Source organism: Esox lucius, chromosome 11 (assembly GCF_011004845.1).
Source record: "Esox lucius isolate fEsoLuc1 chromosome 11, fEsoLuc1.pri, whole genome shotgun sequence".
In the NCBI taxonomy this organism is placed as follows: Eukaryota; Metazoa; Chordata; class Actinopteri; order Esociformes; family Esocidae; genus Esox; species Esox lucius.
In genome coordinates this window covers 27,393,038-27,417,382 of record NC_047579.1, presented here as the reverse complement: position 1 = coordinate 27,417,382, position 24,345 = coordinate 27,393,038, and the positions used below count along the sequence as shown (strand labels likewise).

At 42.7% G+C, this 24,345-nt stretch overlaps 2 protein-coding genes across 3 annotated transcripts; one reads left to right on the top strand and one right to left on the bottom strand.

Annotated features, from left to right (window-relative positions):
- The first annotated feature begins 8,407 nt into the window (after nucleotides 1–8,407).
- On the top strand, nucleotides 8,408–16,962 carry zgc:195001 (uncharacterized protein LOC567531 homolog). The gene is made up of 5 exons (XM_010874106.3): nucleotides 8,408–8,492; nucleotides 15,414–15,440; nucleotides 15,606–15,668; nucleotides 15,923–16,062; nucleotides 16,176–16,962. The coding sequence occupies exons 1-5, from the start codon at nucleotides 8,432–8,434 to the stop codon at nucleotides 16,575–16,577; spliced, it is 693 nt and encodes a 230-aa protein (XP_010872408.2). The 5' UTR covers nucleotides 8,408–8,431; the 3' UTR covers nucleotides 16,578–16,962.
- An 83-nt stretch (nucleotides 16,963–17,045) lies between these two features.
- Nucleotides 17,046–24,191, bottom strand: akt1s1 (AKT1 substrate 1 (proline-rich)). Of its 2 annotated transcripts, XM_010874104.5 has the most exons (6): nucleotides 24,023–24,191; nucleotides 22,435–23,227; nucleotides 22,061–22,331; nucleotides 18,367–18,450; nucleotides 18,109–18,281; nucleotides 17,888–18,025 (listed from the first exon to the last, which is right to left on the bottom strand). In XM_010874104.5, the coding sequence occupies exons 2-6, from the start codon at nucleotides 22,819–22,821 to the stop codon at nucleotides 17,888–17,890; spliced, it is 1,053 nt and encodes a 350-aa protein (XP_010872406.1). In that variant the 5' UTR covers nucleotides 22,822–23,227; nucleotides 24,023–24,191. The 2 variants fall into 2 exon arrangements, with proteins under 2 accessions (XP_034151154.1, XP_010872406.1); XM_034295263.1 differs by lacking the exon at nucleotides 24,023–24,191 and having other exon boundaries at nucleotides 17,046–18,025; nucleotides 22,435–22,821.
- Nucleotides 24,192–24,345: the final 154 nt, after the last annotated feature.

The window sequence follows — 24,345 nt, the reverse complement described above, 5'->3', positions numbered from 1 at the left end:
TCTACTGCCATGCCCTCTCCCTCTATGCCTTCCATCTCTCAACTGTCCTTCCAACTACGCTTCTTATCTCCCTCATATATGAACCAGGCCAGGGGATTACAGAAACCCCGCTGTATGACTTCAAAACTGAATTCTCTGGGACCCTGTGTCAACATGTCCGCCCCTCGTCAGTCGTTCAGTCTCTATGTCCATTTGTCTGTTTTTAGTCTATGTGTCCAGCTCTGAGGAATAGCCCCTTCTTTTTGAAGGCTTAGTGTTGAGCTCTGCCCCTCTCCATTATCAGCTTTCCCAGAATACCCCATCAGTCCCACAAATACGGACAGACTCTGCCTTTCCACACTACCCTATCCTTATGCTCATTTTCCCAGTATTCTATGTTCCTCCCATCTCTAACTGTTAACTTGAGAAAAAACAAGTTGAGGCGGCATGGACAGCTGAGGGAAAGAGGAGGGATAAAAATGCAAGGAGGGAGAGAGAGTAACAAAGTCATTTGTTAGTAAAAAGATATGCCGGTGTGTCAGTTGAGCAGAACAGGTACATTGTTCATGATATCCACATGCAGAAAACCTTCTGGCCTTGTGGGGAAAGTCAAGTATTTACAGCCGAACTTCAATTAAACACTGACACTCGTCTTTCGTATTCATAAACACTGTTATCACAAAACTGTAGTTCATCAGCATTATGCAACTTTTAACTGTCACCACAAAAAGCAATTAGCCAGAGGAGTCAATCAACGCCAGGCTTGATGAATGCCCATCTACCAGGAAGCTTGGGGAAGATGACACTCAGAGACACGACAGTTGGGGGCTTCAGAAATGGAAACGTACGTATTTGTTGCTGAGGATTTAGAAAGTGTGTAGGCAAATTCCTAAAGTTCATATGGTAGTTTCTTAATTAATGTCTTTTGATATGTGATCAAAGTAATCAAGTTTTCCATGTTCTTACCAATAAAAGTAAACAGTACATGGTCATGTGAAAATGTATACGCCCCTGGAAAATGTTCTATATTCCTAGCTTCAATAGCTTATGTTGCCCCCTTTGGCTGACATAACTCCAGGTAGCTGTTTCTTGTAACTGTTTATAAATGTCTGACATCTACTCAGAATATTTTTTTGCCCACTTTTTTACATTTCTGATTGAACTGTCATGTTTGAGGGCTTTCTTCCATGCACAGCCAACTAAAAGTCCCCCCACAGCATATAATTAAAGATTTAGAGCTTGGCTTTGACTCCACCATTCCATAACTCTCCATTCCTTCATTCATTGAACCATTCTAGTTTAGCTTTGCTTCTGGCTTTTAATCATTGTTATGTTGCAACATCCATTTTGGGTTCAGCTTCAGCTTTTTGATACAATGCCTTATATTGTCATCAAGAATTATTTGGTATTTTAGGAAATTCATGGTTGACTCAATAATGGCAAGTTGGCCCCGACCCTGAGGTAGCAAAGCAGCCCCAAACCATAATGCCTTCACCTATATTCTTATCAGTTGTATGAGGCTCTTCCGTGCAAAGACAGTGTTTCGTTATCACAAAACATGGTATCTGGCATTGCTGACAAACAACAGCATATACAGTGGGGAGAACAAGTATTTGATACACTGCAGATTTTGCAGGTTTTCCCACTTACAAAGCATGTAGAAGTCTGTACTTTTTATCATAGGTACACTTCAGCTGTGAGTGCCTGAATTTATATCCAGAAAATCACATTCTATGATTTTTAAGTAATTAATTTGTGTTTTATTGCATGTCATAAGTATTTGATACATCAGAAAAGCAGAACTTAATATTTGGTACAGAAACCTTTGTTTGCAATTACAGAGATCATACGTTTCCTGTAGTTCTTGACCAGGTTTGCACACACTGCAGCAGGGTTTTTGGTCCACTCCTCCATACAGACCTTCTCCAGATCCTTCAGGTTTCGGGGATGTCACTGGGCAATATGGACTTTCAGCTCCCTCCAAAGATTTTCTATTGGGTTCAGGTCTGGAGACTGGCTAGGCCACTCCAGGATCTTGAGATGCTTCTTACGGAGCCACTCCTTAGTTGCCCTGGCTGTGTGTTTCGGGTCGTTGTCATGCTGGAAGACCCAGCCACGACCCATCTTCAATGCTCTTACTGAGGGAAGGGGGTTGATGGCCAAGATCTTGCGATACATGGCCCCATCCATCCTCCCCTCAATATGGTGCAGTCGTCCTGTCCCCTTTGCAGAAAAGCATCCCCAAAGAATGATGTTTCCACCTCCATGCTTCACGGTTGGGATGGTGTTCTTGGGGTTGTACTCATCCTTCTTCCTCCAAACACGGTGAGTGGAGTTTAGACCAAAAAGCTCTATTTTTGTTTAATCAGACCACATGACCTTCTCCCATTCCTCCTCTGGATCATCCAGATGGTCATTGGAAAACTTCAGACGGGCCTAGACATGCGCTGGCTTGAGCAGGGGGACCTTGCGTGCACTGCAGGATTTTAATCCATGACGGCTTAGTGTGTTACTAATGGTTTTCTTTGAGACTGTGTTCACAGCTCTCTTCAGGTCATGTGATTTTTTGGATTTTTGTTTTAGATTCCGTCTCTCACAGTTGAAGTGTACCTATGATAAAAATTACAGACCTCTACATGCTTTGTAAGTAGGAAAACCTGCAAAAATTTGATTGTGGAAATAGAGGCCTTTAGATCCCTTGACGTTACCCCTGGGTTCTTAAAGACATATTTGATCATCTTTGGTCAGCTCTACCAGGTTTGAATGTATTACAACTGTAAAACAAGTTGTAGCTATTCTCGTAGCTACTAATAGTAACTAATAGTAACTAATAGTAGCGAGTGCAAACATTTGACTACTTTCTTCAGACTGTAAATCAAACCCCTAACCCTGGTGCTGCACTCGCCATGCTCTACCAACTAAGCTACATGGGATTACTACACCGAAGTCCTTCGATATGTGGCTGAGGTAGATGGTAGGGGTGAAGGGGCTGAAGAGGGTACAATAAATCCTACAGAACAAACGGCTGCCGCCTACAGTACATACCAGTGGCCGCCACATAAATCTCTGAGCTCCCTGTCGCTAAGAAACCAACAATGACACGATGTGTAGGCAGGGACGCCTAGCTTGGGATGTCCTGTGATTTAGTAGTAGAACAGGATTTGTGTTATTCTGTGGCAGCTATAGGGCAAACAGGTTTAGGAGGGTTGTTTTCGCACAGTATACTCCCAACAGAATGTAGATTTGGAAGACAATTATCCTTGAGGATTAACCATGATTGTGGCATACCTTTAAAGCTGGTTATGATTACCTTGCCTGTACCCCTCCTCTGGAAGTACAATGTTGTCCCATTCTTTTGAAAGCCTACTTAGCAAACTGTTTGTGATTGGATTCCCGGAGCCCATGGGGGAGGTTTGCCCCAGATACAAATCAACCCTATTCCTGGAATAAAAAGTAAACTCTAGTTTTAAACAGTACATCTATTAAAACAGTGTGTAGCAAACTAGTATAAGGCTATGACCTAAATTCATAATTTATGTACCATAGTTATAAGAGCTTCATTTGATGTTCCTAGGTAGCCAGGGATAGCAGAGTCACCTTCCAAGTTCAATGATAACCCAAAAGTACACAGAGAAAAACAGCCACCATGAGAAATGTGAGAAGAGAAAGGCACCTGGCTTTTCCATCAGATGGTGACAGTTGACTAAGGGAAGGAACTGCAAGAGCAATTATGTTTTAAAATCGACTTGATATAGTATGCATAGTATGCCATTATCTTAGTCATTTTCATACACTCGAATGAGAACACTGAATGCTGACACACACAATAAGATAACTCATTCGATGGACATTTCCTAGCATGTAGAATACCAATCTGGCATTAGGCCATATAACCATGACATACTATCCCTGGTAGTGCTGAAGTGTTGCTGTGTAATGTGCTTGAATACCACACAATGACAACATTAAGCTCTGGGTGATGATGTTTGATAGCACATCGCACGCTGAACATATCTGGTCTCCTGGAGGCTTGCCCCAAGCAGAAACATTAAAATGCCTTTTCTAATAGCTTGATGTCCCCAAACACAGTGGCCCAGTAAAATGTTGCGTTGTCCCCGGAAGCCATTTCCTATTATGATGCAAAAAGAGTCATGTGATGCAAAGGGAAATCCTCCTGTTTGAAATGATCTGGATATCGAAGGTAGCTCAGGTGCACATTCCCAGTTGTCTCTGAAGATGTTAACGGAATGGCATCCTGGACAAAATCCCAGACCAGCCCAATCATCATACTGCTTCGGCAAGGGCAAAGTCAAGGCAGTGGTCATATTAATATCTCCGCACTTACTCTATTCGTACGCTATACAGTACATGAACAAACTCACACTGCTGACGATTTTGGCATGAGGTCAGAAGAAATAACTCCAAGTAATTTTGGCATCGGTGGCTTCTCAGGTCAAAGTGTTTTATTGGTTAGCTGTCAAAGTCAAAAGAGGCTATATTTAAACACACAAGATCCATGGTTCCTAGCTAGGGGTACAAGGTACCCTGGGTTTTTTTGAGAAGACTCATGAGACCAAAGGCTTACTGGTAAAATACAAGGGGCAGTACTTCGGGTAGAGCAGCATGTTTTAACAGAAAAGGTTTTGAAACCACTGCACTAAATTACTTATAGTGCACACTTTATTTAAGCCACTGCACAGCAATCGTGGTGCTCCGCCACAGAGAAAAATAGCATTGGCGCCTTTTTGAGGGTACAAATAAAGGCTGATTCACTGAATCACCATGGTTCACTTGTCAATAGTATATGGCAGAAATTCATTGGTTTTAACATATATTAATCTGAGTAGATTCAATATACCTCAGTTAGCCATGAAATTCAAATTTTGAGACTGAGTGGTTTTGATGAAATTGGATACATTTCAGCACATGAATGACATAGTCCACCATTTTGGCTCAGCGGTGCTACTTTCATCATCTGTGGCCAAACATCCCAGAATGCATCTTCAATTGACAATAATGCATCAGCCTAAACATGTGGGGAGCAAGAGATTTCTTCAACCAGAGTTAACTCTTTTGTTAAGAAGTGAAATAAGACATATCCTTCCTGTCTTCTCAACATAAAATGAATGTGTGCATGCTACTTTTCAGTTTATATTATGGTTATGTAATATTATGCATGCTTCTGCTTCAGTACTGAAATATCTGGATTCAATCTATCATGAAGCTCTGCACTTTATTACTTGTGCAAACTTTCTAACACATGATTTTCTATAATCCAGTTTCTTTGGCTGGGACTTCCTGATTTCTAGAAGGGCCATACACTGGTGGATGTTTGTATTTTTGGGCTGTTTTGCAGAAAATTCTCAAGTCACCACAAAAATGTATTGGATAAACAGCAGTTATCAGATATGCTCACAAGACTATCAAGCCCCATATTTATGGAAAGCCTTCCAGAATGAACATAAGTTAGAAACATTGGTGCCTATAAGGCAGTTAAAATGTCTGATATTCAACCTAACTGCTGTGAACTGTGATTGATTTTCTTAATGTGTGTGTTTCCTTTCCTGTGTTTCATTATTTAGGTTTTTTATATTTGTAATTTCTGTAACACAGGGCTCAACTGTAAAAAAATACCTTGGTCTCAGCTTGATTTCCCTGTTTGAATAAAGGTTGAATAGAGAAAAAAATTGTTTGGGGTTTTGAAAGTCAATGGGGTAAGTGAAAAACTGGTCACACAACTTTCAACCCAATGGTATATTTCTGCTCATGAGCTTTTTGGACATCTTCATACTGAACAAGTACAGTATATGGAGTGAAATGCAAACTAAAGACTGGTAACCAGGCCAGTTAAAGTGGTAGGCTCTACACAAATGTTTTTGAAATCCCTGGCCGTCAGACTGTCGTCGGTTCGTGAAAGAATACCTCCCAATCTATGGCCTATCTGTGATAAAATAGTCCCATTGATTGCATTGAAGCTCACTATGTGCTATCCATTTCACTCATACAAACTTGACTGTAACTGAATGGTTTGAGTTATCAGCTATAATAACAACTGAAATTAAAGGTATGAATCTCATGAACACATATTTGTCTGTTTCCCCCTATAGGCTTTTTCACATTGCATGGTTCTTAGCCCCAAGCTATGTTAGCCCCAGGCTAAGACTGGCCCTGTGTTAGCTTAGCCTGTGTTCACACAAGCGTTTGGGCTAGGTGTAACCCTGGGCTAAGATTTCACACTTGTTTTCCGAAGCCCTGGGCTAATGGACAAACACATCACCAGACGATTACATTCTATGACAAGCTACAAATGTTTCGTTCTCTCTGGCATGGGAATGATGTTACAGTATCACTGACATTCGATCTATGATACTCTCCCAAGATGCAATAAACAACTTTTTGACATTGGTAAATCAAGATGCTCACCCTGTCGGCATTTGCTTTGACAACTTAATTGAACCTACGCAAAGAGAAAAATGGCGCTGTGAAATATTTACATAAGACTGAGAATGTAACTAGTCAACCTTTATTCTTTCGACATATTTTCTAGATTTACATCAAAAGCAAGCAGCAGTAACTGCTTCACTAAGATAAAGCCGGTATACAATGATGGTTTGCAGAGTGAAAGGACCAAAACAGAATAATAAAATAAACATTCTATAGTTTTGTTCTTGACCCCGTTTCATACTGGTTATTTTGTCACGTCATGTTTCTGGGGCTATCCCTGAAATGTCAGTGCTAACCCTGCTCCGGAGCAGGACCAACTAGCCCTAGACTAAGGATGGTGCTAGCCCACTCAATGCCTCTCAATGACTGACACATAGCATCTGCAATTCAGATTTTGCATACGTTATTGGTATATATACTGTATAGTAAGCTATGTACAGGTCAAATGTTTTCAATGGGTGACCAGCCCTTTTACTACGGAGCCATGCTATTCTAATACTTGCTGAAATAAGCAAGGCCTTCCCTGAAATAGACGTTGTCTGGTTGGCAGCATATGTTGCCCTAAAACCTGTATATATTGTCCAGCATTTATGGACAACACAAATGTGCAAGTCACCCATGCCATGTGCACTAATTCACCCCCATACCATCACGAACTGTGCACTGATAAGAAGACAGATGGTCCATCTCCTCTTTAGTCTGGAGGACACAGCTTCCATGACTCCCAAAAATTATTTCACATTTTGATTCATCAGACAAAATAAGTTTTCCACTTTGCCTCAGTCCATCTTGAATGAGCTCAGGCCCAGAGAAGGCGATGGCGGTTCTGGATTTGTTTATATCTGGTTTCTTCTTTACATGGTAGAGTTTTACTATGCGGATGCAGCAGTGTACTGTGTTCACAGAAAATGGTTTTCAGAAGTGTTCCTGAGCCCATGCAGTGATGTCCACTACAGAATCATGTCTGTTTTTAACGTAGTGCCGTCTGAGGGCCCAAAGATCATGGCCATCCAATATTGCTTTTCGGCCTAGTCCCTTGCATACAGAGATTTCTCTGGATTCTCTAAATTATATTATATACAACAGATGATGAGATCCCCCAACTTTTTGCAATTTTATGTTGAGAAACATTATTCTTAAATTGTTGCACTATTTGCCCATGCAGTCTTTTACAGAGTAGTGAATCCCTCCCCACCCTCCCTTTTGACAGGTCCATCCTCTCCAGCATGATCTTTTAATACCCAATCATGTTATTGACCTGTGGCCAACTGACCTAATTAGTTGTGTGATATTCCACCAGGTTTAGTTTTTTTAGCACTACACAACCGTTCCAGTGTTTTGTTGCTTCTATCCCAACTTTTTTTGAATTCAAATTCAATGTGCGCATATATTTTTCAACATTTCATATGTTGTGTTTGTACTATTTTCTATTGAATAAAGGGTTTACATTATTTGCATCATTTAAAGGGTTTAAATTATTTATTTATTTACATTTTACAGAGCGTCCAAACGTTTTAGGATATGGGGTTGTAGAAAGGAGGTTTCTGGCAACACGTCTGCCATGTGACCATGATCACCCATTAGGGTGTCAACCCAATGGGAGGGGTCCCCTCTCTCATGCGCCCATCCCTTGTTTACTTGTATAACTCTTTCTTTCCACTGCAAGTTCGAATTGTAGAATCTTATATGGTGCCTACAATCTGCTCCAGCCCATTCTGAGAGTCGCTGTGTATTCTGATACCTGTTTCTACAGTATGCATCTGAAAGTGTTTTTTATGTGTGTACAGTATATGTTTGCTTGTCCATTTTTGCAGAAGTTTCAGATGACAGGACCAACCCTTCGCTAACCCTATACATCCAACCAAGTTTCGTCCACACACCCCTTATTTCCCAACCTGGGCCCCTCCTGTCCTGTCCGGCCCCTCCCCCCCCCCGTTCACCCTGAGGAAATAAGAGTGATCTTGTAGGGAACATCAGCCACTATCTCCGCTGAAGACCATAGGTTACCATGCCATTGCCAAAATACAATCCAGGCAGTAACGGAGTCATGTCTGTGCCAAAGAAAGCAGGTAAGACTTGATAACCTTCATTGGACTGTCTACCTTTGAGTTTGCATGTCATTACATTGAGAGAGGACCAAAACCCTCTCCTTGTCAGATTTTTTTAAAGTAAATGTTATCACCGGTCTTCACATATAACATACAAATTAAGTTATTTGCTTAAAATTAAAGAAATTATTTTAATTAACATTTAAAATTAACTGAAAATTTACTGAATTTCACAATTTGAACACTGATGGATCTTCACCTTGAAAGTAATCTACAGCCGAAGAGAAACGAATCCAGTTTTCTTTTAAAAGCCACTACAAAATTCAACTAACTTTAGCTACCGCGGGAAACTTAAAAATCAATGGAAGTAATGAGTATATTGATGTTTAAACAACTGTCTCATAATCATCTGAAATCAAGTCCATTTTTGGTTTCATCCTTTGGCTATAAAATACATGAAATAATCATGCTGACACACCCCAATTACTTCCAAATAATTTTTGCTAGCAGTGGATGAAGGTAGTTTATCATGACTGTTGAAAGAAAACTGAACCATGGATTAGAGTTTTCCTTGGCCTATAGACAACATTCCAGGTGAGCAGTCATCTCAAGTTTTTAAATTGAAATTGACATCCATGTTTGACAGTTTGGTCTATATTAAAGGATTTTGCTTTAATATACATACAGGAAAAATTAAATGATTCATCAATGTGGAGAGTAATATATAGAATATACTTAAATAACATGGCCAATAGGGAATATCTCAGGATGCCTTTTGTAGTGACTTTGTATGACGTTGAGTAGAGAAACTATGATTACTGCAGCTGGTGTACTGTATTTCGAAACCTCTCAGTTAAAACAACATCCAAATATGGACCATGTCCAAGGCTGCATAATGATGCCAGTGTTGCTTCCCATGACATAGTTGCAAAAGGCCAGAGCATCCATTCGCTCCTGAACCACCTGGATTAAAGACGCATTGCACAATTTCTGACCAATGGTTGAAAAAGTGGTGTTGTCCAGCCAAAACTGGTCTGTATGTTGATTTGAGCAGTTTGACATCAAATCCCCTCCCTTTCTAATTTGAACTGTGATATTGATTCTACTTGATGATTACACAACAATTCATAAACATGTCATGCATTCAGCCCAAAATGCGAGGTTTAAAAAATACTTTTGGTCATTGCAATAGTCCCGGACTGCATATTAAAAAACATTATTTTAAACCTCCCATTTTGGGCTGGAAGTGTAATATTTTGTATACAGAAGAATCACTATAATATCCCCTGTAAGCCATTCGATTCTAAGTTAAAAAGCAATAGGTTTTGATGGTCGTCAGCACCACTTCTACAACCAGTGGCCAGTAAAAAAAGGAGAATAAATATTTCTTCCCAGAATACATGAACAGTCATTGTCATAACGGAATGCACATTTTAGCACAGTAAGGCTAAATGGGCTATGTTGGAGTGAAAATTATATGTTAATTTTATAATACATTTATGAAGTGGCTAAAATGTTGTTCATTGGCCTGGCCTTTAGTTGCAAGCTATATCCTGATCGCATACTTTTTTACAAGCTCACATTGCCAAGTACCTCTTCCCTTCTTGTTGCCAAATCTCTCCCTCATCTCATCAACCCTTTTATCAAACTGATTTCACTCTTGTCTGACCACCGGTTTCGTACTGGATGAAATTTATTCTTATATCAGTCGGCTCTAATACAATCTCTTTGGCAAGGGTAGATCGTATAACTCTTCTCTGTCTGCCACTTTTCACACAGCATCTCCTAATGTTGCCGAAGATCCCATTCAACATGTGTTACCATTTTGCTTAGCTTTCTCCAGTCTACACACGTGCTTCTTCATAAATCCCACAGTCCACCATAGCCTGTTCTATATGCTCCATACATCCAAGCCACAGTGGTGTAAGGAATCAAGATGCCACTCTCTGGCACCTATGGTAATGAAGTGTGAAGCATTACACAGCAATTCAAATCCCTGGCTGTGAAAAACAAAGCTGTATTTAAGGTTTGATTCTGTGACAAATCAATTTCAGGCCTACAAGATATGAATTTGCTTTGGTTCAAATTTCAATTCCATCAAACTGACAGATTCAGATTTAGACACTTGCATTGCGTTATATGATAACGTACAGACCAACATTGATCAGGAATAAGGAGCCCATCGAATTTTCAAATAGTAGTTCGCATTTTGAACTTGTTCAACATTCTCCTCTTTCTTTAATCAAGAATGTGGTAAATTATCCTTCTTTGCTGGTATTTTTCATCCAATTCTATTTTTTTTGGACACGCACATCGTCGGCTAGGATCACAGCGAGGGGTTTTTCCGACCCTCCGTGCCATCCCTATCAATGGCTCCTTTGATCAAACTATCCCCGAACCCGATCCGGGCAGAGAACCCAGTCTCATCTGGGGGGTGGCATCGTTCACCGATAAGCCGGGCCAACACAAACAGCTTCTTTTCTGCAGCATCAGAGGGGTCATGGTCCTGGCCTGTGAAAGGCATCTACAGATGTCCTCAGCGATGCTCGGCTGGCCGTCCGCCAAGTACCAGGGAGGAGATGACGATCTTCATTTCATTCTCTTATTAGCTTCTATCCAACTGCAGCACACACCGATCATGTGTCCTGAATGTTGTTGTTGCTGGGAATAAACATCATGCTCATCTTCGAAAACATTTACACTTATGGACAAATGTTGATGCAAATGGATAGCTTACTTGTTTCTTTAGGATCAGAGGAAATCTATTTAAATGCTGTTACCAATATTGTTGCTCCACCAGAAGAATCCTTCCCCTGCTAATTCAATCCAATTCACAGTTTTGATTAATGGTTCAATTAATTCTAACACATTCAAACACATGTTCAACCTGAAGTAGCAAACTCCGCTTTTTACTGCCACAATGTGCCTGAACATACATCCACCAATCTTCGCATTATTACATTAGCATTTCAATCATTTAGCATATTTCTCATCCAGGTGTGTTTTGGCCATATCTTATCCAGCGACTAACAGGGTTGTGGGAATCAAACTCACAACCCAAGGTTTGCAAGAGCCATGCTCAACAATCTGAGCCACTCTGAGCCATATGTGTGAGTGTGTGTGTTAACTCATCAATCTCTCTGAGTATCTGTTTATCCAACTGTCAATCTGTCTGGGGCTTTGCTAGTGATCCCACTGAGAGCAGCAGGGGTTCTGGCTCCGCTCTTAAGGTTAAGCTCAGCCAGATACCCATGTACCCCCCCCTGTCTCCCCCTCACCCTGCCAGGCCCCACACCAGACTCACTCATAACAGCTAGCCAGGGTGAAGGTGACTCTGCTGCTGCACTTCCCACCTACAGTGTACCCTCACCAGCGAGTCACCGCCATCTAATGCTCACGTAAGCTGTAGTGTTAGCGGGTTAGCATCTGGAGCGTGTGGCTTGTGGTGGGCAGAATCTACAAGACCGTTGTTTCGTAGGAATGTGCTCAAAGTTCTGTCAGCCCGTGTTATGAATTGAATCAGTGGCCTGTGCCTGGCCCCAGTCAAGTTCAGTCATGACTGACACAGCCATTGTCCTGTGAAAAAATTGCTGCCGGGTAGAGGTGAGCCTATTGGGTAAAACAATGGGGTGAATATCTCAAGGAAACTCACCATGTGTGTTTCGACCGAGTTAATAATCCTACTCTCTAAAAATGAGAATCACACACTCGCAAATAGAAAGATATCCTATCAAATGTTTGTTTTTTTTATAATGCATCTCCGAACATATTTGATGATTCTCCTCAATCCCTAGACTTCATACTAACCAGGGTATCCCATTCCCCAACTCTTATGCTGCAGTCCAAAAGCTAAATTCACAGCCCCTAACCAGTTTCCTCTGGGAAATACCTACCAAAACCAGATGCAGATTTTCTTTCAATCTATATTCTCAGTTCAATTTACAAAAGTGGCCCCCTCCGGCTCTTGATTTAGCTTGAGGCAAGAGTGAACACTGTTAAATGCAAATTGTAGTGACGTGTCTAACACTGGTGGCCACACCACATTTAATAATCTCCATAATATTTTTGGGTCAGATCCAAACCTCCTTGTTCAGATCCAAACCTCCTTATGAGGTCTGTCGCTTGTTAGCTAGCTAATTCCCTCCCTCATCAGTCCAGATTAAGTACATTTGCAAGTGCACTAAAGATGTCACACTGAGTGTAAAACATAAAAGGGCTGAAGGTGTAGGTCAGCAGTTTTCAACTCTGACCCTATGAGGTCCAGAGCCTGCAAGGTTTTCTGTTCTACCTCATTACCACCTGGTGTCCTAGGTCTAAATAAGCCCTGATTAGAGGGTTGCAATTAAAACATGGAGCGGAACCAGCTCAGAGGTCCAGATTTGAATATCCCTGGTGCAGGGGCCGTCCTTTCTGTGTCCTACTCCCATCCCTCTGTCCCTATAAGGGAGAATTTGGGGAGAGTATGAGTGGAGGGATGATGGATTAAGTGTCCTGTCATCAACCTCTATCCTCCCTGCTGCACATGCCTAGAGAAGACCAGCATGACCTTCTGATTTTTTTTTTCTTGCCAAACCTGCTGTTGACCATCACTTATCTTTGTTGTTCAAGACAGTGCACATTATGTATGATTTAGTGGGCAACATATCCACTGGTTTAAGTAGACAAGCCTGTGACGGTAGAACCTCCTCCACTGGAAAGTAGCTGCGGTACTTTCCAGTAAATTGTTCTGCACATAAATCTAATTGAATTATTTGTTTACTTAACCACTACATGTTAAGTAAGTGTATTTGCAATGTAATGGGCTTTGACATTGGTCTAATGTCAACCTACAACACAGGATGGCATTTGTGCTTCCATTATGTTTTTAAGTGCCTCAAGTCGACTGGAACGACCAGTGGGTCAGATATCAAGCCTTCTTTAATGGGAAGTTGTTGAGAGACATCACAGCTTGTTAATGGCCATACAGAAACTAATGTTGCTGGCTCTTTCACACATTTGAGTCAAGCCAGGAAGGCAGTGAAGTTCTCAGCCGTCTACTCATCCTCTCTGGCCTGCTTGGAACTCTTCTGATTTCGTAACTAGCTCTCGTTTTGCTTCATGGTCATCACCCTGTCAGCTCCCTCTTCACTGCTGGGAGACATGTTCTCAAGTTGGTAGAGTTGGGTTTCCTCCAGACAGGTGCCAGCTCTGACTGTCCAGCGCAAAGAGACAGGCCAATCCTTTCAGCCATGTTTTGGCAGAACCGCCGTGATCAATGACCAGTTAAGCACCTGTCCTCTACAAATCTATCCACTGTTGTCAACTAAGGCCCGGTCTCACTGAAATGGTATAGGCGGTTATGATGAACCATAAAGCCACAGGAAGCTTGCTATGCAGTGAAATCCTAGGACATGCATTTGGGCCACACTGGATTGTAGACATTATCCAGTGCTCACGGTGGACCACTGAGTACAGTTACATGTGCAGTGCACGTTTGTTTCCCGTCACAGTAAGATGATCACATTACAAAAAGCAGGCTAGTAATTTTAACCAATCACAGTACTTACTACATACAAATGTGAAATCAAGCTACTACTTTGACCTTATACCTTAAATACTGTACTTCTGGTGTGTGCGCATGTGTGTGTGTGTGTGTGTCTCTGATACAATTTCAGTGTATTTTTATCCAGACAGTCTTTAAACTATGAATTATTACAGATCGAATTGTTTGAGGTCTGACACACAGTCCAGCGTACATGCATTATTTGCACGAATTCTAGGTCAGTGATTCTTAAAGCCCTCCACAGGGACCCCCAGCCATCGCATGCCTTTAAACTATTCCAGAGCTAGAACACCTGATTGAACTTGTCAACTAATCATCAGCACATGATTAGGGGAATTGGGTGAGCTACATGGGGGGTGGGTGTTGTGTAACAAAACAGTAACCCCATGTGCCTAAAGACTGATGTACAAAAAAGGCAGTAATTAACAAAATGACAAGTTGCGTAATATATTCAAAAGTTTTGGGTTTAGAAAAGGCAGCCCACCCAGTAATATATCCCTGTCAACAAACCTCTAAAATGTACCACATCATTATTCAAATTATCTCGAAATCTCAACTTGACACTGGATGTACTGTATGACAGATGACAATCTTAACATTGGGCTTTGTTAGACATTTGTACCGTTTTCATTTTGTGCATTCACACCAAACAAAATTTGTTCTACGGTGCATTTCGAGATTGCACTAAATATAGTAGCAGAACCTTCTTGAGGCAATTGAAACAAGATAAGTCCAATGGAGGCCGAGAAATGACAGTCTGACAGGTGAGATGAGAATGAAGAGGAGATGGATGATTCTGTGAAAAGTGACACAGTCATTTGAGCTAACGTTGCCCATAGACTGAGGAGAGCCTGCCGGAACGATGACAGTCCACGGGGAAGACAGGACAGCAATAGCAGCAGGTTTTCTGAGAATGCGGGTTGACGAACCAATGAACCCGAGGGAGAACCAGTGGCCCAACAACAGACAAAGTACCGCAGTCAGAGACAAACATGCCATCTGTGACGTGAACTAACAGGAATAAGGCAAGGTGTATTCTTAGAACGACCCAGACTCGCAATGTCAGGGATTGTGATGGGTGTCCCTAACATACATACATTTAGTACTGGAATGCCTTTAGGATTTAAACCAAACACTGGGCTACTGTGGGTTAACTACATGAGTGAAAATAAATCACACTAATAGTTTATGGTGGTCTACTGCATATGGAGCAGTGGTGTGATGTAGGGGGACAAAGACAGTGACAGAAGGTAGGAGACAAAGAGAAGGAATCCCGGACGGTAACTCCCCCTTCTGCAGAATCCGATAGCAAATGCACCATAATTTTTTAACCAACCATCACAAGTCAAACGTGTTTTACACAGTCTTAAATATAACCCATTTCTACCCCTTTTCTGCAGGACGAAAATCCAAAGCGGCTCCTGAAGGTATGGTTCGTGATTCGGGCTGCATCATAACACTACTAAAAAGCCTTTGGAAATCCTGGCTAACAACGGCATACCAGTCATTATATTAGACAGGTGTAATTCAATCTGGATTATCACACCAGTATACCGTTAACGCATTTCACACTGTCTCTCTCCCGTTTACAGAGGCAGCGCCGGTGTATGAGCCGAACATCCCAGAACCCACAACCAGGGCTGACTTAATGAAATGTACGGCAATGTGTTTCACGCCGTCACCTCTGGTCCCTCACACTCAAATGCATTTGATGCCGCCCCACAACCTATACATACAGTACACGGTCGAAACGCGCAACGTGTGACCAGGCTCCGGTTTGTTTTATGGCTCACACACGATTAAAATAAATCTTCCACATCTACGTATTTCACTGGCGTCCCTTCACTCACGGGCCTGGTACCTCCAACCCTTTCATCTCATCCCTCCCTTTGTTTCTCTTCTCCGTCAGACTGCATCCCCCTCACCCTGGATGACAAAACGGCACAGAAGCTGCTGTGGATCTCTGAGGGCAACCATAAAGTGTCTCGCATGTCAGAGGAGGTGTGTCCGTACCCCATGAGGCCGGAGAGATACGAGCATTCACCACAGGTGGGTTTATCACGCGCAGGCACCAGGCACATATCAACCCCGTTAACCCGACCGTTCCCACCTCTCGTCCCTTCAACCGTCGGCACTCATCATGTCCTCCTCCATCTGCGTAGGTGCTGTGCAAGGAGGGCCTGCTGGGGCAGCGAGGCTACTGGGAGGTGGACTTCGAGGGATGGGTCGTGATCGGGGCGGCCTACGAGAGCATGCCCCGGAAGGAGGGACCCTGTGGGCTGGGGGAGAACGAGCAGTCCTGGGGAGCGGGCTGGGCCGGCTCCTGCTACCACGTCTGGCACAAAGGGGAGAACACAGAGGTGGAGCTGCCCTACTGCACCACCGTGAGCATCTACCTGGACCAGCCCGCTGGCATCATCAAGTTCTTTGTCGTGGAAGGGGAGGCAGAAAAAGAGGTGCGACTGATACACAAGTTCAAGACCACCTTCAAAGACAAGCTCCTGCCGTGTTTCTGGGTGGGCCAGAATTCCTACTGCTGGATCCGAAAACTAGAGGGACAGTAACGGGACAGTGGTTTGGAGAAACGGGTCGTGCAAGGAGGAAGAGACGTGGGTTAGGGGGGCAGGTTGAACGGAAGATGCGTTTCACGTATTTGCAGAACAGCGCTGGTTTGAGGAAGCAGAATTTCGGCAGCGAATGGAATTCTCACAAGATAAAATGAGTTCAGTGTTACAGTGCTCCCTGTTGCATGAGGGCAATTTACAGTGCAATTACTTGATATTATGTTGAAGGGCATGTCTTTTATTAGTGCAATCAGTGGTGTCTGTTACAGCATTTGTTAGCCTTAAGAGTTCAATTTAGAGCTTGTATAGTTTTCTATCAGATTAAACCGTGTTAATGTATGACTAGTGAATAAACAACTGTAACGACGATGGGACTTCAGCTACTTAATCTGATACCGCCCCCTGTAGGACATTGTCTATAGTGTAACCCAATAACATTCCAGATCAGACAAGATACACAAAACTGCATAAACTGATGTTGCTCCTTTATTTAAAAACATACAGGTTTTTATCGGCTTCTGAAATGAAATGATACATCTCTGTTCACCTCTGCTCTCACTCGCTCAAACTCACTTGCTCACTCATTCAGTCAAGATATTTGGAGCATATTATTAGTGTCAACATAAGATCTTGGATAATAGCGATGTACAATCATTCTATCTATCAGTCAGTCAGACAGACAGACACTGGCAAAGCAGAAGTACAAATAGGCCTGTATCATGAATGCGTGGTGCTTCCAACTCAATTTGAAAAGCATTTCTGCAAGGGTGACCCAATCCTTCTGTTCAGAAAGGTTATCCTGCACAAGGTTATTTCTTGTGCCAGTCAGAATAGTATCAAATATGTTAGTGTTGATTTCAGTCAGCACAATGAGTTGTAACGGTCTACACAGGCAGTCCAATTCTATATTTTCCCCCCCAAAAAGGGTCATTTGACCAATCAGATCTTTCTGAAATCTGAATAGGACTGTCTCTTAATGCAGCCTATGAGCACATTGAAAGCCAAGTAGCATTTAAAGAATGTCTTGTATGTAGTGTTCAAGTGTGAGTAGGTGCAATGTGCTGAATATGACCGTGTGTGTGTGTGTGTGTGTGTGTGTGTGTACACACTGTATACCAGCATACATTGTGTCAGATAATCCCTCTCTGCAAACACTGTCTGTGTAATTTATGGTTAGTGTTAAGCTAATACACTGACTGGAGTACTTCTCTGTGGTTAGTTACTTATACTTCCCGTCTCCCAGCCAATTAACCAGCTCACTTTCATCCACTCTCTCTCTGACTCCTCCCCTGCCTCGCTTCCTCTGGCTCTCAGTGTTTCAGGGAGAAGTCTCCCGTGTTGAGGCGAGGGCGAGGTAGTCCTCCAAACATTTCTGTTCCATCGTTGGCTCCAGGGGCCAACAGGGCCTTCATGCTGGCAGCAATGTAATCCAGGTCAGCGACACCGGCCTTAGACCCAGACAGACACGAGCAGTAGGTTAGCAAGTCAGACGAACTGATGGGCAGTGTTTTGTCAGCGGAGTGTTACTCACCCGTTCCCCGCTGTGTCCTTCCCCCTGGGGGGGTCGGTTGCCCCTGAAGCCCCACACGGGGACTGAAACGGGGAGGGAGCGAGCCATGTTCATGGAGTTGGGGTGGCGGGATGCGAACGGCTGAACCATGGCCAAGCTACGCGTTGGAGGAGGACAATCCTCACTCAGTGAGCCTGGGGCAGAGTGGAGCCTCATCTTAGTCCGGCAGGAAAATACCAACAGATTGTTAGAAAGTAATATTAGGGGGGACACACTCACCGTCAGTGCTCTCCTCCTCGCCATCAGACTCACAGAACGGTTCACATTCTCGAGACAGCGAGTCCTCATCCATAGAAAACACTCCTGGAAAACAGAGACAGATCCATACTTACACGTCAGTTTGACTCGGCCGGCACGGTGGCCAGTTGGCCTAATCACCAGAACTCCACTGCTACCCTAGATGTGGACACGGCCCTAAAACAAACTCTAACAATTAAAGTCAATATGTCAAGCAGGCTTTCAGAAATGTGAACAGAGTTGTTGCTCCACCAAATTAGACTTAGACTGGAACCAAAATTTCCACACACAGAAAACTGAAACAACTGCGGCTCTAATCAGCTTAAGCATCCAAACATTTGAAATGCTGTCTTGAAACAAAGATCAGTTCAACCTCAGTGTAAATGAAAGACTCGTCTTTTCAATAAGGTCTATGATTAAATGTAGTCTGGCCCAAGGGTGTGAAGAACCGGAAAGCACGGGATTTACACCCCTTGCTGTCTTTGCCTGCCGGACTCTCTTCCCCACTGGGATCATTGCTCTCCAACGCCATTCAGGAGTGGAATCGCAGGCTCGTACAATGGGAGCGAACTCGGTGGATGATACTTAGCCCTCTTTAAGTGTGGTTGCGGTTGGTTGGTGTCCCTTTTGGTCTGATGCTTGGCAAAGAGGGTGGACTGACTTCCTGCCTGGTTGGCCCTGTCTGGGGGTCACCTTCAGATAACATCCACAGTGTCACTGGAGCCCCACCCTCCTCCCCTAATATTACACTGTTGTATTACTGTGCTGGGGGACTATGGTCAGGCTGAAAAGTATGCGCAGGTATCCTTTTGAAACAAAGGAATGCTCTCTAACTTTCCTGGTGCTGTTTAACTATAGGAGGACATGAGCCGTTGGATCACTCCTCAGGACTACCAGGCCCGAATTACTCGTTGCCGTCCTTGTCCAAAGTCTTCCTCATTGTGTTGCAGATCAAGTTGCTGTCTGATGATTACTGCTTACACTGCCCACAACCCCACCTGATTGCCCCTGTTCACCTGGTCATGCAGTTGAATAGGATTCTATTAAAAGACATAGCCTACACGCATTCATTGACCTGTTCATCCTCTGAACATACAAAAACATGTATTCCTTATGATCTTCACCCAGGACAGCCAGAAGAGGATAGGCAACCCCTCAAAGTCTAGTTCCTCTCTAGGTTTCTTCCTAAATTTCAACCCAACTAGGGAGCATTTCCTAGCCACTTTGCATCAGCTGTTGCTTCCCCTTCGGTATTGCAGGCTGGGTATCTGTAAAAGCACTTTGTGAGAACTGTTGATGCAAAGAGGGCTTTATAAAATACTTTTGACTGATTGATTACAAAAACAAACTTAAGTGAAGCTGGCCTTCACTTCGGCAAGTGATGAATTCATGGAAACAAATGACAGAATCCCCCATAAATATACATACTATTCCTAATCTTAGTTGTCCCACAACTGCAAAGAACTGCCAAGACAATGAATCAACAAACACTTGACCAGCGGACACTTGAGCCCCTGAGCAGTACGCTACAGAAGGTGATGATTCACAGTGTCCTGGACAAAAGAAGTTCCCATCAGTCCACATGCTGATCTTATTTAAGGGACAATAGCTTAAAACTGTAAACCCTCAAAAGTGAACATTAACAAATGACTTGTAATATACTCTTTACTATTGTTTGGAGAAAGGAAATGCTATGAAGACAGTTTTTTTTACACAAGATAGAAAATATGCATTATTTTACACAATCCCATCTCCAAAAACATTTGGATGCTATGTAAAATACAAATAAAAACAGAATGCTATGTGCAAATAATTTATCCCTACATTGAATTGAAAAGAGTGCAAAGACATATCAAATGTTGAAACTGAGAAATTGTATTGTTTATGGTAAAAGACATGCCCATGTTGAATTTGATGCCAGCTACACGTTTCAAAAAAGTTGGGACAGGGGCATGTTTACCACTGTTGCATCACCTCTTCTTTAAACAACAATGTAAACGTTTTGGAAACTGAGGAGACCAATTGATATAGCTTTGAAAGTGAAATGTATTCCCATTTTTGCTTGACATTGAATTATCTGCTCAACAGTTCAGATATCCTGTGTTGTAGTTTGTGTTTAACTTAAATAATAAATCTGCCTATTTGGCATCCACTGCAGTCATTTGAGCCTAGTACACAAACACAGTAACCAAACAACAGACCTGTGGTGAGCATCAGAAAGGTCACTGCAAACATGTGGCTGTAATATGCTTTAGGCATTGCTGTGGACCTGAACCCAATCATTTTGATTTGTACCCATTCAGAGTGACGGGGGGAAATTATTTTCATAAGGATGGACGGACGGACAGACTGAAGGACGGAGGCACGCACCTTTCTTCCCTAGCACGGAAGACCTGGGGCATATTTTAAGTAGCTCACTCACTGAAGTCGACATGCTTTATCTTTTTATCAATTATTTAGAGACCCGCACTGGTTGGGGATACTCCTGAGTAGCTTTCTGTGTCTCAGCATGAATTTTCATACCATTCTGAATCCCTATGTTTAATTGAAATATAAACAAACACTTTAGATGCTTTTATGGTGGCCACCTGAAAAACCCATCATTGAACACCATTGTGGGGGGACATACACTAACATGGTAGTCATTTAAGGGATCGAGGGGATTAGACGCATGCCTTAAAGATTGTGGCACGCGATTTGAGTAGAGAAGCAGTAGATCGATCGATGGTCAAGAAAATAGTGCGGTTTTCTTGTATTTTGTTTGATGTAACTCCCAATACTAATGAAACATAAGGGACATCTGATTTGTAAATATGTAAATTGCTGTGATTTGTTTACTGTAAACCACACAATTGAGATGGGGACAAATGGTACAATAATTTGCAAACTGCAGATTTGTAATCTTCAAATTCTGTCTATTTAATAAACTAAAATCTTTGTCCATAAACTGCATGGACAAAGACCTTCACAAAAATGACTATGGGACATCATCGGCACACGTGAGCCTCAGTGACCAACCTGGCACATGGAATCAAGTGACACCAACCCCAAAAAGTTGATTACAAGTGATTTTGGTCACAGGATGTCAAATGCCCCACAGCTTCCATTGATTTATCTAGTTGTGGCTAAAGTTATCCAAGTAGTTGTTTAAAGGAAACAAAATCATGGATTACAAGGTCTCCTGGCATATAACCCACTTCAATTGTATAATGTTATAAAACAGTGAACCTCTCCTTCAAACAACAAGCTAAATCACTCAACGCTAAGCTACGTCACACACTGCTTTTTTAAAAAATTTTATCCACAATGTCAGTTTGGTGGAAACACACCACTTGAGAGAACATTTTCACATTTACTTTATGAAGTTTTTTTGTAGAGAAAGTTAGAAACGCTTTAAACACATGCTGCAGAAGTACATGTGTACAGGAAGTAGCGGTTTACACCATATGTATTCCACCAACCATTCCATATATTTGATCAAAACTTTTCAGCTAACCAAAAAGCCCTTGATTAGTGAATCAGGTGTGACTGTTCAGGGCTACAACAATATTGTGAACCATTTTCGGATCCCCGAAGAGAGGGTTTACTACCTTTGGCTTAGACCGCTGGACCACAGCCAACTGGATGTTAACCTCGTTATCCAGAAAAACAACGGAAGCCTCTTATAATAATTCACCTGCAGTCTCGTTCAGATTGCGGCTCCGCTCCTCCATGTCCTCCTCATCTTCCTCATCCTCACACTCCTCCAAGTCCCCATTTCCAGGCATGTCTCTCCCTCGCTCAGGCTCCTCCATTATCAGACCCGTTTCTCGCTCCCTTTCCTCATTCCCATGATGCCCAGCGACCTGGCCAATGGCAGGGCCCGAGTGATAGATGGATGGGTAGCTTTGTGAGTAGATTGTGGTACTGGGGCTGACGCTTCCCACGCCGCCCTCATTGGTTAGGCTCTGCGGGGTGGGGGGGACACACAAACGTTAGCATAGCGATCATGACGGAGGACAGAGATGGGAACGGCCACATAACGTTCACTGTCAAGCGCAGCCTACTCACCGCCCTGATAGTGGGCACGTCCGCCACCAGCTTGGTTCCGTCCCCCGCCCCCAGGTGTGTGTGTCTGTGTGCGGTCAGCATCGACGTGGAGTGCAGCACAGCGATGTCATCCATGTAGCGCCGCGAGGACTCCGCCAATGCCCCCGGACCCCACACGTGATAGGCGAAATCCCATGTCCGCCCACAGGTGGGCAACACGCTGCCACTCTCCCTTTTCCTCCCGTCACCCTCCACCCCAGGTGGCCGGAACTTCTTGCAGGCTGTAAGAATGGCCAGGTCGCACCCGGACTTCTGACAATATGCCTCCGCGGTTGCGAGAAGGGCCCGCCAGCTCTCTTTGTGGTTGTCTGGAATCTCTGGGGTAGATGACTGGGTAATGGAGGCCATGATGGGTGAACTGGACAATCAATATCTAAGGTAGATTTGTTTTATATACGAGGGGTAGGTAGCTTTTTGGTAATTTTCAGATCCTCTCTAACCCGTTTTATTTAGTCAATAGCCAAAAAGTTATAGACTAGTGTTGGAAACCTGTTTGACAGTCAATAGGTCTGTTGTACTTATTTCTAACAGGAGTGTAGGTGGCAGTGTCTATGTCCGTTATTTGATTCGCTAAATCAGAGTAAATATTCACGCTTTTCTATTGCTGGTATGCTTGTAAGATGTACAAATACAATTATTCTTAGTTGTCATTAACCAGGTTTCAGAGGCACAAGGTAATTGATATGATAAATGTCAGTGTCTAGGCCTGGGAAAACTAGGGGAGAGATGAGCAATGAAATGTTGCTGGTGTTACCTGAAATGGAAAGAAATATGTTTGCTTTACACATACAACAATGTTTAACTTCATTTTAAATAAATATTGATTGGTTAGTAAGTGTTATAAGCAATACTAGCTGACGCTACTAGCTATGCTATATTTATCTGATCAATAAACCATAATTAATTTAATAAAATAATGCATGATGGAAATTGTATTACTTTTTATATGTTCCTTAAAAGTTACATTTCATTCACTCAAATATAAAACTGAATTTATAAACATCACATCATCTGAATACTGTAAATAAAGTCCCAGCCTACTTCTATTTCCTGATGTCTGACAATCTGGATTGTTTCATGAAATTCGTTTCTGCATGCTTGACTGTACAATTAGGTTCCAAAATACAACGGACGACGTGGTTCACCCGTCGTCACCTCTCACGAACTGTCGCAGTCCAGCTTCGTACCCGACTCCCTCCCACCATCTCGTGCATTCGTTAGCATAACAACTGGCTATGACAAAACCGTCTAGGGTGACTGGTGGCTCCCCTATTCCAGACCTGTCCCATTCGTTCCCAAATGTCACCCCAGTGAATATTACTAACACAAAAGCAGTTCAATAAAGATGCACAGAATTGAAAATGTGCATGACTGCAAATAAATTGTGCGTGTTTGCTTGCTTGCTTGCTTGTTAGCCAACTAGCATGCTAACTGTACTGTGCACCCAGCTCCCAATATGAACACATTCACCACCATTTTCAACCGTAGCTTTACAAAGACATTGTTACATAAAAATAGAAATGAACAGCAAAACCAGAAGTTGACTTACACTTCAGTTCCTTCCTTCGTCTGTTGCACGAGTTCTTCTGATTCTAACTTTGTTTTGTTATCCCTCTTTGTGTGATTATTCTCAAGACTTCTCTCCCCTAGACTCCGACGTAGCTGTTTCAGGCGCTTAGATCAGACGCACGTTTAGCACACGTGACTGGGCGCAGTAAACGAGCTTATACCTACGATTTGTACTCGTCATACGTTGAATGGGCCCTTGGACCATCAATCTTCAATTTTATTAATCCGGGTTTATATCAACCGTTGTCACAAAGTTCTTGCATAGATAACTAGCATAACGTCTCGATCACAACAGTGTAATTG

What these genes read in the sequence shown, in the direction of transcription:
- zgc:195001 (XM_010874106.3), top strand. Translation starts at nt 8,432, where the DNA reads ATGCCATTGCCAAAATACAATCCAGGCAGTAACGGAGTCATGTCTGTG. An exon ending in GTCTGTGCCAAAGAAAGCAG is followed by an intron (nt 8,493 to 15,413) that starts GTAAGACTTGAT and finishes CCTTTTCTGCAG; the next exon opens with GACGAAAATCCAAAGCGGCT. An exon ending in ATCCAAAGCGGCTCCTGAAG is followed by an intron (nt 15,441 to 15,605) that starts GTATGGTTCGTG and finishes TCCCGTTTACAG; the next exon opens with AGGCAGCGCCGGTGTATGAG.
- akt1s1 (XM_010874104.5), bottom strand. Translation starts at nt 22,821, where the DNA reads ATGGCCTCCATTACCCAGTCATCTACCCCAGAGATTCCAGACAACCAC. An exon ending in ACGTGCCCACTATCAGGGCG is followed by an intron (nt 22,332 to 22,434) that starts GTGAGTAGGCTG and finishes CCCACCCCGCAG; the next exon opens with AGCCTAACCAATGAGGGCGG. An exon ending in AAGGACACAGCGGGGAACGG is followed by an intron (nt 18,026 to 18,108) that starts GTGAGTAACACT and finishes TCTGGGTCTAAG; the next exon opens with GCCGGTGTCGCTGACCTGGA.